This window comes from Erinaceus europaeus, chromosome 8, assembly GCF_950295315.1.
Source record: "Erinaceus europaeus chromosome 8, mEriEur2.1, whole genome shotgun sequence".
NCBI lineage: Eukaryota > Metazoa > Chordata > Mammalia > Eulipotyphla > Erinaceidae > Erinaceus > Erinaceus europaeus.
Window position 1 is genome coordinate 63,748,069 of NC_080169.1, and position 13,091 is coordinate 63,761,159.

The following is a 13,091-nucleotide window of genomic DNA, read 5'->3' on the forward strand; positions in this document are numbered from 1 at the left end:
TTGCAACATCCTTGGAATACACAACTGTGCTTAATGGATATTAATTTATACTACACACATTTTTGTGTAAAAGATGTCTTTTAATTTCCTATTAAGAAATCAAATCATTCTATGCTCCCCTTTTACTAGGCAGGAAATGAAATTCAATACTTACCTTTCTGTAGAACCACAGAGGAATAAAGAATTATGTGGTAGAAATCTAGAAATCTGGGTAAAAGACGCATTTAAGGGAAAACAAAAGGAGAAAAAAGAAAAAAGTACAGCTTTGAACATTTTATCCAACACCATGCAAAAGGATAGTTTTACATCTTCACTTGAACCGTAACTGATGTGCTTAACCTCTCTTCCTATGAAGTCTAATCCTTTAGTTGTAAATCAAATATTAAACATGAATTTAGAAGCACTTTTTATCTACCTTGACTTTGTTTTATTAACTTCTTCAAGATTCCAGTCATTAAGAGACATGCACTTTGAGAGTTAGGTCCTATTCTTGTCAGTATTGTAAAATGTCTTAAGAGGACATAAAATTTTAATTGAGGACTGAGAAGATAGCATAATGGTTATGCAAAATGTTCTCATGCCTGAGAATCTGAGGTCTCAGGTTGAATCCACAGCACCACCATAAACCAGAGCTGAATCTGGTTTCTCTCTCTCTCTTTCTCTGTCTCTGTCTCTCTCTCTCTCTTTCTCTCGTTCTTCTCTTGCTCTTCTCATATCATCTCTCTCATTACAGCAAAATATTTTTTAAAATTTAATTTTAGTTTCTATGATTTGAATCAGTAGTTTAACTGTCTTTACTGACCAAATTTCCTTTTGATTACTATTTAGCTTTTATCAAAATGTATCTAAATATTTTGTTAATAAGTTCTTCTTCTATTATGCTTTTTTGCTTAATATATGAAAATAAGTTTGTTTAATATTCAAATTCTTGCAAAATTGTTGGTAAATGAATTTGTAATTCAGTGACTATTTTTTTGTTTCAATTTATACTAGTAAAGTTTACAAAATGTTAATGCATTAAGTGTTCATATTCTTTATTTTTGGTGGTAATATGAGCAATCTTAATAAGGTAAAATTAATTTTCATTGTCATAATAAATCTGTAAAGTTAAATATCTTTATCAACACTGATTTTTAAGAAGCAGAGGTTTGGAAACAGTATTATACAGTGACCCAGAAACAAAACAAAACAAAACAAAAAACAGAGTTAATCTTTTGCCTATCTGAGCCTGACTCCTGACTCATTGTCCTTTCTAATACAACCTAACACAATTCTGAGAAAGCTTATCCATTATTGCACAGTGTAAACTTTGGAGCTCAGCTAAAGAAATATCATTGCTAGAAACTGGCTAATGGCTCAATGCAGGATCAATGTAGGAGATAACAGAATCAGTAATTGTCACTCACTGTAATAAAAAAGGAGAACACTTTTGGATTGCTTCCTTTTTCACTTTTCCTCCCTAACTTAAATGAGTTCTCAGAGTCATAATTTGAAACACTGCCATTAGCTCCATCAGAAATATTAAATGTTAAAGTGGTTCTTATTCTCCGTAAAATGAACACCACTTTTTATTCCAAGAGAAAGAAATACTTTTAGGTGAATAGTAGAAGAAATGCCAAAAAAGCTATTTCATTCAGTCTTAAGACAAGTTAATGTGCTACTGGAAAGGACATCCATATTCTGATCTAATTAAATCCCAAAGCAGCTGTTTCTAAAATGAATATTCAAGACTATGCTGTAGTCTACTCTGATGTCACTTAGCCATTTCTGTAGCTACACATTTTCAGAGCACAAGTCTCAGTCATGAGTTACCTTGTGCTCTATGGCATACTTTCTCCATCAGGACTCATGCATATTTCTATATGCACGCAACTGTTTCCTACAGTTTCTAAGTCCAGGAGTCACAGCTGAACATACATCCTTGATAAAAGCAAGCATTATCTTTATACTTGTTGTTTTAATGATAGTACTTCTTAAACACACCTCTCCTAACATAGTCTGGCATTGCCTACTTAGGTGATGATAAGGGTAGTCTCACATACATTCCACCTTTTAATGTGAATAGTTTAAAAAATTTAAATTTAATTTTTTGAGGAAAAATTTCTTAGCATAGTGGTAGGAATGCATGGTGAAAGTAACTGCGATGGCTATTTTGCATTTCTTCTTGGAAAATGAAAGGCTGTATTTTACTCTAAGTGTCTAGTATAGGATAGCTTTTTTTTTATATATAGGAAAGGAAAAAAAAGGACATTTTATTTAATTTTGAAAATATTTCATTTAAGAGCTATTTAGTTAGGTCTTGATATACGTACGTGAAGAAATTATCACTCTACAGTTATGATCATCTAGTTACTGAGAGTTCTTTTATGTATACTTATTACTTACATAGAAAGTGTTATTAAGTGTCACAAAGCTAAATTGGTATTTATTTGTAATAACTAAGTTTTTAGTTAGTTATTTTTCCATTTCTAAAGTTTAAAAATATATTAATATCCCAAGATGGAGAACATGAGTATTCAACCTCTCTATAATTAATTAGCATGCTAAAAAATCATGGTATAAATAAATTCAATCCTTCTCTTTCTTATCTGCAGGACAACATTTTTAGATTGGAAGACTCTCATTTTGAAAATGGCCGTGGGAAGAGTCCATATGACCCTAAACTGCTGACAGCATCTCTTTTAGTAGGTGTGTAGTCAATAATCAATTAAACAGTGATTTTTATACAGACAATAACTAGATTTATTGTTAATTTTATATGTCTAGATTTTTCCATCACAAACCATTACCTATTTTAATAGCATTGGCAATTGAGGTATTTTAAAATATTTGGAGAATAAAAAAAAACTAGATGCTGCTTTGATTATTGTACTACTATATGATTCTAATAAAAATTATTGGTTTTTATTTTTAGTAATATTAAAAAAAATTAGCTAATGTTAGTGCATAATACTGTGTATTCATTAGATATACAATTTCACACTTCTTCAGATCTACGTTACTCCCTCATCGATGTATCTTTCTGCCACAGTCCACTTGGTATCCTACTCTGATTCTCTTCCTCCTACCCCATGGGTAAGCTGAATTCTGCAGTCAGAATTCAAGGGTTTGTTTTGATTTAACTTCTCTTCTTTTACTTTGTTTCCTTATATCCTATATCTAAGTAAAATTATATGCTTTTTATATTTACTCTCCTGTCTTATTTTGTCAGTATGACTCCTTCCAGTCCCATCCAATGGAAAGAATTCATCTTTCCTTATTAAATGAGTAATATTTCATTGTGTATATATGTCACATCTTCTTTATGTAGTCATCTGTCTTCAGACATTTATATTGTTTCCATTCTTATCCAGGCTATTATAAATTTCAATGCAATCAACATAGTTGTACATGTGTCTCTTTGGGCTGTGTGTTGTGTATGTGTGAGTGAGTGTGTGTGTGTGTGTGTGTGTGTGTGTGTGTGTGTGTGTGTGTGTGTTCTACAGGTAAATACACAGGAATAGAATTGTTAGATCATGTGATGATTTTATTTTTGATGTTTTCATAAGTCTCCAAATTGCTTTCCATTTAAAATGGACCACTTTTTATCCCCACTGATAGTATGTGTGTTTTTCCCTTTTTCCACATCTTGACCAGCACATTTTGGATCTGACATTTTTTGTTGGTGGTCATAAGGCATGAGGTGATAAATCATAGTTTTAATTTGTAATAAATAGTAACAGTTCTGTCACTGTTGACCATCAGTGTATTTTATGAAATGTCTATCCAGATATTCTCCCATTTTCATTTTTTAAATTCTGTTTTGTTGTTGTTGGGTTTATGAGTTATCTGTATATTTTGAATATAACTCATTGTCAGATGCACAACATATATATGCACCAGGAGTGGATCTGGAGTACTCTTTATTGTTCAAATAGTGGAAGAAACAGGGAGAGGAGAAATACAATTAAGTACTACTTAACTGTTTGTGAAGCTTCCTCTTTGTGTACTGCTCACATTTGGTGACTGGGAACTTGAGCTGTGCACATAGAAAAGCAGCACACTATAACCAAACCTCATCATTTATTTTTTAGATTTAATCAGACAGAAACATGTATTTTGTTCCTCTAATCTTTTTCTTTAATCATATCCCTGTCTATTTTTCTTTACTCTTTACCTCAACATTATAGATGGGAGGTGAATGCTTACTCATGGTTTAAAGATTAGAAGGAAGGTAGAAGTGGGTAAATAAAACTGTTAATCTTTATTGAGAGACTAAAAAAAAAAGTCTGTGTATCTACCATTGGATTAGGATTAGATAATAACAGAAATTGATATCATTCAATGGCCTTTTAACTTCTAAGCACATTAACTATATAAAATCAAAATATCTTAGGTCATGTCCCAGTCTCTGATTATATTTTCTTATATAACTATATCAAAATCTCAAAATTATGTTTCCTTTTCTATAAAACATAGAAAGTAATTATTTGATAACATGAGAGATTAATTTAGCAAGAATAAAATTTTAGCAAATTTTGAATAATCTATTCTAAAAATATTCATTATTATCTAATGCCATTAATTTAAAAAATTTGGCATGACTTTTTCTTTCTGTTAAAGGAGCTTTTTCTACATAATAAATTAAATCTTTAATCTTACTGACTGCATAATTTACTATACAGAATTTTTTGTCTGTATTCTTTAGTGTTTATCACCATTTCTTTGATCCCCTCTCTAATTAGAATAAAACAATTCAAGCATGAATTTGCTCCTTTATTAACTTTGAAATATAGACAATTTCAGTCCATTTGATCCATTTATGGAACACTTTAACAGAAGTTTAAAACCTGAAGGAATGCAGCAAATTTAGCATACATAATTTTCCTATTAAAGAATGGCCTAGTGATTACATGTGGATGACTTTCTTAAGAAAAAAATTTAAAGTTGTCTTAAACAAAGAGGAGGAGTTCTACCTTGTTCTGACTTGCAGCCTACATTTACTAAAATTGCACACTGAAAAAAGATAGATATTACTAAAAAAAAAAAAGCAGTATGTAATATTGTGCCTAGAGCAGCTTTAATTTGTGGTATGTTTCTCAGCAGGGATTTGCTTGATTATTTATTTTAATATTCCACTGAGAATGGATGATGACAAGTAAGTATTACACAGTTCATATGGTATGCAACCTCACAATGTCCACAAAGAATATGAAACTCAACAGTTTTGGTTTTATATTCAAACTTTAAGAAAGAAAGATAGTTTTGTGGAAAGAAAAGAGACTAAGGGAAGTTCTGACAATCTAGAAGAGAACATGTGACTAAAACTAAAAAAAGAACACTAGTCATTTCAGAAAACTAGCATTAAAGTGGAAACTTATATTTAATATACCAGTGTAATTAAAGTAATATATTCCAGAAGTATTTAATATTTAGTGATAAGAAAGATTATTCAAAGCAATGTAAATTAATTTCCTAAAGAACACCATTCTGTAACTTTGAATAGCAAGATTCAGAAAAGGAACAAATCATTTACTCTACACTTGTCAAAACCCCTCAAAATATTTGCAAACTATTTTAATTCAGCAGATATAATTTATTTTATTGATGTTTTTGACTTCTTTTATTATTATCCTAAAGATTTTTATTATTATAGCATATTATATCCCATAGATTCAGTTTTTCTTGTTATTTTCTCTTTTCCTGCATTAAAAAAGAAAGCTTGGTTTGGAAAGTTGCTCAGCAGTAGAGCACAAGACTTCCATACAGGAGGCCCCTGGTTTGATCCCTAGGAGAGGGATTGCCTGATCATCAGCTAGGACTATAACCAATGTGCTGAGGAATCTTCAGACTATCTTCCATAGAGCTAGGACCAGTTTCCATTCTCACCAGCAGAGCAGAAGATTTCATTTCCCTCCAAATTCTTGTCAACATTTGTTGTCCCTGTCCTTTCTATTTTCTCATAGGTCTGAAGTGTTTTATTATTTTATTTGCACTTCTCTGATCATTAACCAATTTGAGCATTTCTTTCATTTATATTGGTACCTTCTTTGGTAAATATTCTATCCATATTTTCTCCCCATTTAAAATTTTATTTGGAGGATTAATTTTTTACAGTAAACAGGAAATACAGTTGTTGGTACATGTGTGGAATTCTCAGTTTTCTACAGAACAGTATAACCACCATTCTAGGTCCTCCTCCATCGCCCTGAACCAGGACCTAAAGCCTCCCAAGTTCTGCTTTGTGTTTCCTCTTCTATTCTTACTTCTCAACTTCTGTTTATGAGTAAGATCATACCATATTCATCCTTCTCTTTCTGGCTTATATAGCTTAACATGATTTCTTTAAGCACCATCCAAGATGAGGGGAAGAAGGTGAATTCATCATTCTTCATAGTGAGTAGTATTCCATTGTGTGAATATATACCACAACTTTCCCAGCCATTTATCTGTTGTTGGACACCTTTCCAGGTTTTCTCTATTATAAACTGTGTAGCTGTGAACACAGATATACACAGATATTTTTGGATGGCTGTGTTTGTTTCCTTAGGAAATATCCCCTGGAGAGGAATTACTGAGTTATATGCAAATATAATAGTATACATAGAAAACCCTAAAGAATCCAGTAGGAAACTTCTGGATACTATTTGTAGATAAAGTAAATTGTCAGCTACAAAATTAACATACAAAAGTTGATGCTGTTTCTTTATACAAACACTATGTCAAAAGAAGATATCCTGACAGCAGTTCCATTCACTATAGTAGCAAAAACAATAAAGTAACTAGGAATAAACCTAACAAAAGAAGTGAAAGACTATCATACTGAAAACTGAGTCATTATGTTGTGAAAAATAAGTAACAGTGCAACTATTACTTGGATGCATACATATTACTGGAATATATGAAGACATAGAAAGGAAACAGTAGTTAGCCTATATGAAGACTGGGAATATTTGGTAGCTAGCGATTTCATATTTCTTCCATTTTTAATTTTTTTATTATCTTTATTTACTGAGTAGAGATAGCCATAATTTAAGAGGGAGGGGGGTGATAGGGAGAGAGACAGAGAGACACCTACAGCACTGCTTGACCACTCGTGAAGCTTTCCCCCTGCTGGTGGGGGAAGGGGGCTTGAACCTGAGTCCTTGGGCATTGTAACATGTGCTCTCAACCAGGTGTGCCACCACCTGGCCCCAAATTTCACATTTCTTATTTGGTACATTATGATATGTATGAATTAATTTTTCAACTATTATTTTTTATGTTTATTTGCTTATCTAGCAGGACATAAGAAAACTGAGGGGAGAAAGAAAGAAAGAATGAATGAAGAGGGAGAGGTTTAGTACTGCAGCTCTCCTTCATCTTTGGTGAAACTTTCTCCCTGCAGATGGGGATTGGGGACTTGAATCTGGTCTTTGCTCATGGTGATGTGTATGCTCAACCCTTTGCACCACCACCTAGCTCCACAATTATTAGTTTTAAGATGTTATGGTATGTGGTCAGGTGCTGGTTCACCTGGTAGACACAAACAGTACATTCCCCATCTGCTGTGGGAAAGTTTCCTGACCACTGGAGCATTGGAGCATTGGATGAGAATCTTTCCTCTCTAAATCTCTCTTCCTCTGTATTTCTCTATCTCACATCACCTATTAAAGAAAAAATTAATGGAAGTTCAAAGAAAAAAGATTGCCGGTAATAATGGACAGGTTCAAGACTGAGCCTTAGTCATAAGCTGGGTGGCAAAAAAAAAGTCAACAATAGTAATGAAGTCATCATTTCTTGGTATAGAGAAGGTGAGAAGGTGCTCAGTCAATATGAAAATGTAAAATTATTGCCATAATGCTTCATTTCAATCTTAGGGAACGGATTTTATGCAAGCTATCTCTCCCCATCTGTGTGTGTAAGAAAGAGACATATATTTCTTTTTACTCACACTGTTAGTAATTAATCTGTTTCTCTCAGTTGAATTTACTTAAGGTGTTAACGACATAATGACTTGGTCTTTAGATTTGTTTGAATTATACTCACATCATGTCACACTTTACCCGTGTTAGTAATGCTGTGATTTCATCAGGAATTTTTTTTCTTTTATTCTGTGTTTCTTCACCACACCCGCTTTTGGAATTGTAATCCAATACATTAACCAGTCTAACTCACAATTTTAATTCTTTTTGAGCTGTGAACAGATAGTTCAGAGTACATGTGGACTTTAATTTTTGATATATGCTTCTAAAGTAATGCAGCCACAATGGAAAAATAGTTCATTGCACTAAACTTTTAAAAATATTGTCTTTAGGGACAGTTACAAAAGCTCACAGTTAAGAAAGAATGACTGTATACTCAAATAAAGCCTTGTACTTTTACATTTTTAAGATGTTTGTTTCAGTCTCTCAGCAATAATTAGTTTTTGTCCAAATTGCTGAGATTATTTTTGAGGTATCAAACGACATATGTCATTTTGTTAGATGCTTATATACACTTTTAAAAGAGTACCTATACCCCACCTGCAGGGGGTCACTTCACAGGTGGTGAAGCAGGTCTGCAGGTGTCTGTCTTTCTCTCCCCCTCTCTGTCTTCCCCTCCTCTCTCCATTTCTCTCTGTCCTAACGACAACAACAATAACTACAACAATAAAAAGAGTATCTACAGCCACTTTTTGCATATGTATATATTTCCTTGAGTATGATATAGCATAAATTTTATAATATTGGAATAATTAAGTTTTGTTTCACTTATAGCTTAATAAATATATTTATAAGTAAATATAGAAAACCTTAATATATTATTATTTTATACTGTCATTTGAGTTATTGTAGACTAAGATAACTTCATTTTTTAAAAATATTTATTTATTCCCTTTTGTTGCCCTTGTTTTGTTTTTTTTTAGTTGTAGTTATTGATGTTGTCGTTGTTCGATAGGACAGAGAGAAATGGAGAGAGGAAGGGAAGACAGAAAAGGGGAGAGAAAGATACCTGCAGACCTGCTTCCTGCCTGTGAAACGACTTTCCTGCAGGTGGGGAGCTGGGGTCTTAAACCGGGATCCTTACTCCTGTCCTTGCACTTTGTGCCACGTGCGCTTAACCCAGGGCACTACCACCTGGCTCCCAACTTCAGATTTTTAAGACTTTTATTTAGGGCTAAACACTGACAAATTAGCACTCTGCCCAAGAGTAAATATAGACTTTGACAACAACATAAATTACTTAGATACTATAAAATGCATTTTCAGTTGATCCTTTTGTCTTATATATAATTAACTATTGCAGAAGTACAGAGAGATATGCCTAAGTCTTTAATATGTGGTGCAAATTCATAAGTATGCTCAATATTGAAAGTTGATATTGTATTTTTCCCAAATCATTTTAACAGTCAAAATATTGATTGACAAGACAGTTGTCACAAGAGTGCAATAACAGGGGCTGGGAAGTAGTGCAGCGGGTTAAGCGTAAGTGGCGCAAAGCACACAGACCAGAGTAAGGATCCCTGTTCCAGCCCCTGGCTCCCCACCTGCAGGAGGCCACTTCACAGGTGGTGAAGCAGGTCTGCAGATGTCAATCTTTCTCTCCCCCTCTCTGTCTTCCCCTCCCCTCTCCATTTCTTTCTGTCCTATCCAACAACAACAATGGCTATAACAACAATAACAACTACAACAAGGGCAACAAAATGGGAAAAATGGCCTCCAGGGGCACTGGATTCATAGTGCAGGTAACAGGCAGCAACAATAACACTGAAAGTGTGCAGGAAGAGGAGGAGGAGGAGGAGTGGGAGGTATAAGGGGTGGGGGATGGGGAGGAGGAGAAAGAGAACAAACAAAAACAAGTGCAATAACTTAAAGAAGGAGAAACAAACAAAAAAAGAGTGCAATAACTTCTTCTCCTCCTTTTTCTTCTCTTTTAAAGTGAGGGGTTAATGGTTTAGAGTATTGTACACTATCGTCTTTGTTTTGCCTCATCACTTCCGACACCAAAGTTTTTTGTCCAGATCCCAACCCACATAGATAACCTCTATAGTTCTTCCACAGTCCTGTGTTTGTCTTAGGTTGACATTGTTTTTTTTCATTTTCATATGTTCAACTCTCTATATTCCACATGTGATTGAAATATCCTTACTTCACTAAGCATAATCTTCTCCAGTTTCATCCACTTTATCCCAAAGGACATACTTTTTTCTTTCTTTTTTAAAAATATTTATTTATTTATTTATTTTCCCTTTTGTTGCCCTTGTCTTTTTTTATTGTTGTTGTAGTTATTATTGTTGTTGTTGTTGTTGTTGATGTCATCATTATTGGATAGGACAGAGAGAAATGGAGAGAGGAGGGGGAAGACAGAGAGGAGGAGAGAAAGACAGACACCTGCAGACCTGCTTCACCGCCTGTGAAGGGACTCCCCTCAGGTGGGAAGCCAGGGGCTTGAACCAGGATCCTTATGCTGGTTCTTGTGCTTTGTGCCATGTGTGCTTAACCTGCTGCACTACTGCCCGACTCCCCTTTTCTTTCTTTTCCTTTCTTTCTTTTTTTTAATTATTTTTTTAGCTGAGTAATATCCATTGAGTATGTCCCATAACTTTTTTTAAAATTTTCATTACCTTTATTTATTTATTTATTAGATAGAGACAGCCAGAAATCAAGAGGGAAACGGGATAGAGAGGAAGAGACAGAGAGACAGCACTGCTTTACGACTTGCAAAGCTTTCCCCCTGCAGGTAGGGACTGATGACTCAAACCTGGGTCTTTGTGCATTGTAACACGTGTGCTTAATCAGGTGCACCACCACCCGTCCCTGTCACATAAGTTTTTTATTCAGACATCTGTTGAAGGACACTTTTTGGTTGTTTCCAAGATTTTCTACTGTGAATGAAGCCATTATGAACATGGAGTGCATATATCCCTTCTAATCAGTGTTAATGTACTTTTTGTTTAAATGCCTAGGAATGGAATTGCTGGTATTTCTATTTTTATTTGTTAAGGATTCTTTATATTGCTATTCATAACTCATACACCAATCTGCACTTCCACCAGTAGTGTAGAAGTGTTCCTGTCTCGCCACATCCTCTCCAACACTTAACTTCTCTTGTTTTATTGAGAGATCCCATTCTCATAGGCATGAGGTAGAATCTCAGTGTTTTTAATTGGCATTTCTCTAATGAGTAAATTGGAGCATTTCTGCATTTTCTGTGAGCCATGTATATCTCTTTTTTAGAGGAACATCTATTCATATCTTTTGCCCATTTTTTTTTCAATTGGGCTGTTCTTTTCCTTTTAGTTGAACTGTGTGTGTTCTTTATAGATATTTGATTTCAACCACTTATCTGAACTGTAATTTTCAAATATCTTTCCCCATTTGCTGTTTCCTGCTTATCCTTATGGAGTTTTCTTTTGATGTGTAGAAGATTTTCAATTTGATATAGTCTCATTTGTTCATTCTTGTTTTTGTTTCCTTAAGAGTGCAATTTCTTTTTTTTTTAATTTTTTATTTAAGAAAGGATTAATGAACAAAAACATAAGGTAGGAGGGGTACAACTCCACACAATTCCCACCACCCAATTTCCATAACCCACCCCATTCCCCTGATAGCTTTCCTATTCTCTAGCCCTCTGGGAGCATGGACCCAGGGTCATTGAGGGTTGCAGAAGGTAGAAGGTCTGGCTTATGTAATTGCTTCCCCGCTGAACATGGGCGTTGACTGGTCGGTCCATACTCCCAGTCTGCCTCTCTCTTTCCCTAGTAAGGTGTGTCTCTAGGGAAGCTGAGCTCCAGGACACATTGGTGGGGTCTTCAATCCAGGGAAGCCTGGCCAGCATCCTGGTAGCATCTGGAACCTGGTGATTGAAAAGAGAGTTAACATATGAAGCCAAACAATTTGTTGAGCAATCATGGATCCCAAGCTTGGAATAGTGGAGAGGAAGTGTTAGGGAGGTACTCACTGCTAACTCTAGTGTACTTCTGCTTTCAGGTATATATTTTGCAGTATTTTATGGATACGTGTGCACATAAGCTCTCTCTCACAGAAACTGGTGTATATCTAGGTTATGGGACTTTGTTAGAAAGTGAACTATCTGAGATGAAATTAGTGTGTACTATAAAAGGAAAGGTTTCACCCGAGTAATGAAGCTGAAGGGTTGTCATTCCACACGTGAAGTCTCTGGATACAGTCTGAGGTGAAGCATGTTGAGGTGGCAATCGTTGCGTTGGTTAGGTTGTGATCGGCGGATGCAAATCAATTGTATGTCTCAAAGTTTCTCAAAAGACAAACTGAATCTTTTTAATATATAGGCTATGTATTTGATATGCGGACTCTCTCAAAAGCCTAGACCAAGTAGGTTAGAAGCATCCAATAGCACAGCTATATACAAGATACTGGATACTGTACAGCAAACCATAACAAAGGGACTTTTCAAAGTTAACCCAATTAACAAATAATGTGATGGTAATATTAACTATCGATTGTCTTTTTGAACCCTAAGACAGCAGGAACCTCACATCTCCACTATAGAGCCCCTACTTCCCCCAGTCCTGGAACCCTTGGATAGGGCCCACTTTCCCGTATGCATCTCCCAATCCAAACCAAATAAGAGTGCAATTTCTTATCTCCCATTGATAGGTATCATCAAACAATTCCCACCACCAACTGTGCATTGGGTACCCAATGTTTTCTTGTATCTCCCCCTTTGAATGCTTGGGTCTGCTGCAGTAGACCACAACTGGCGTAAGGTTTACTCTGTGTTTTCTTTGTTTCTTAAAGTTGTACATAATAAGTTATAGTATATGATAGAAATCCATGAGTATGCTAAATACTCTTAGTTGAGGTATTTCCTCTTAATGACAGTGCAGGGGCAGGGTACTCTACATTCTGTATATGCTACCTGTATTTTTTTTTTAATATTTATTTTATTTATTCCCTTTTGTTGCCCTTGTTGTTTTATTGTTGTAGTTATTATTGTTGTTGTTGTTGTTGTTGGATAGGACAGAGAGAAATGGAGAGAGGAGGAGAGAAAGTTAGACACCTGCAGACCTGCTTCACCGCCTGTGAAGCAACTCCCCTGCAGGTGGGGAGCTGGGGTTCGAACCGGGATCCTTATGCCGGTCCTTGTGCTTTGCGCCACCTGCGCTTAAC

The 13,091-nt window shown here is 34.9% G+C and overlaps 1 protein-coding gene across 7 annotated transcripts in view; it reads left to right on the forward strand.

Moving 5' to 3' along the window:
• SEMA3A (semaphorin 3A) overlaps positions 1–13,091 on the forward strand; it is a 535,675-nt gene that overhangs the window by 423,415 nt on the left and 99,169 nt on the right. For all 7 annotated transcript variants that reach the window (XM_060196315.1, XM_060196317.1, XM_060196321.1 and 4 more), the window contains one exon: positions 2,595–2,688. In XM_060196315.1, coding sequence (XP_060052298.1) covers positions 2,595–2,688 — 94 coding nt within the window. The remainder of the gene's footprint in view (positions 1–2,594; positions 2,689–13,091) is intronic.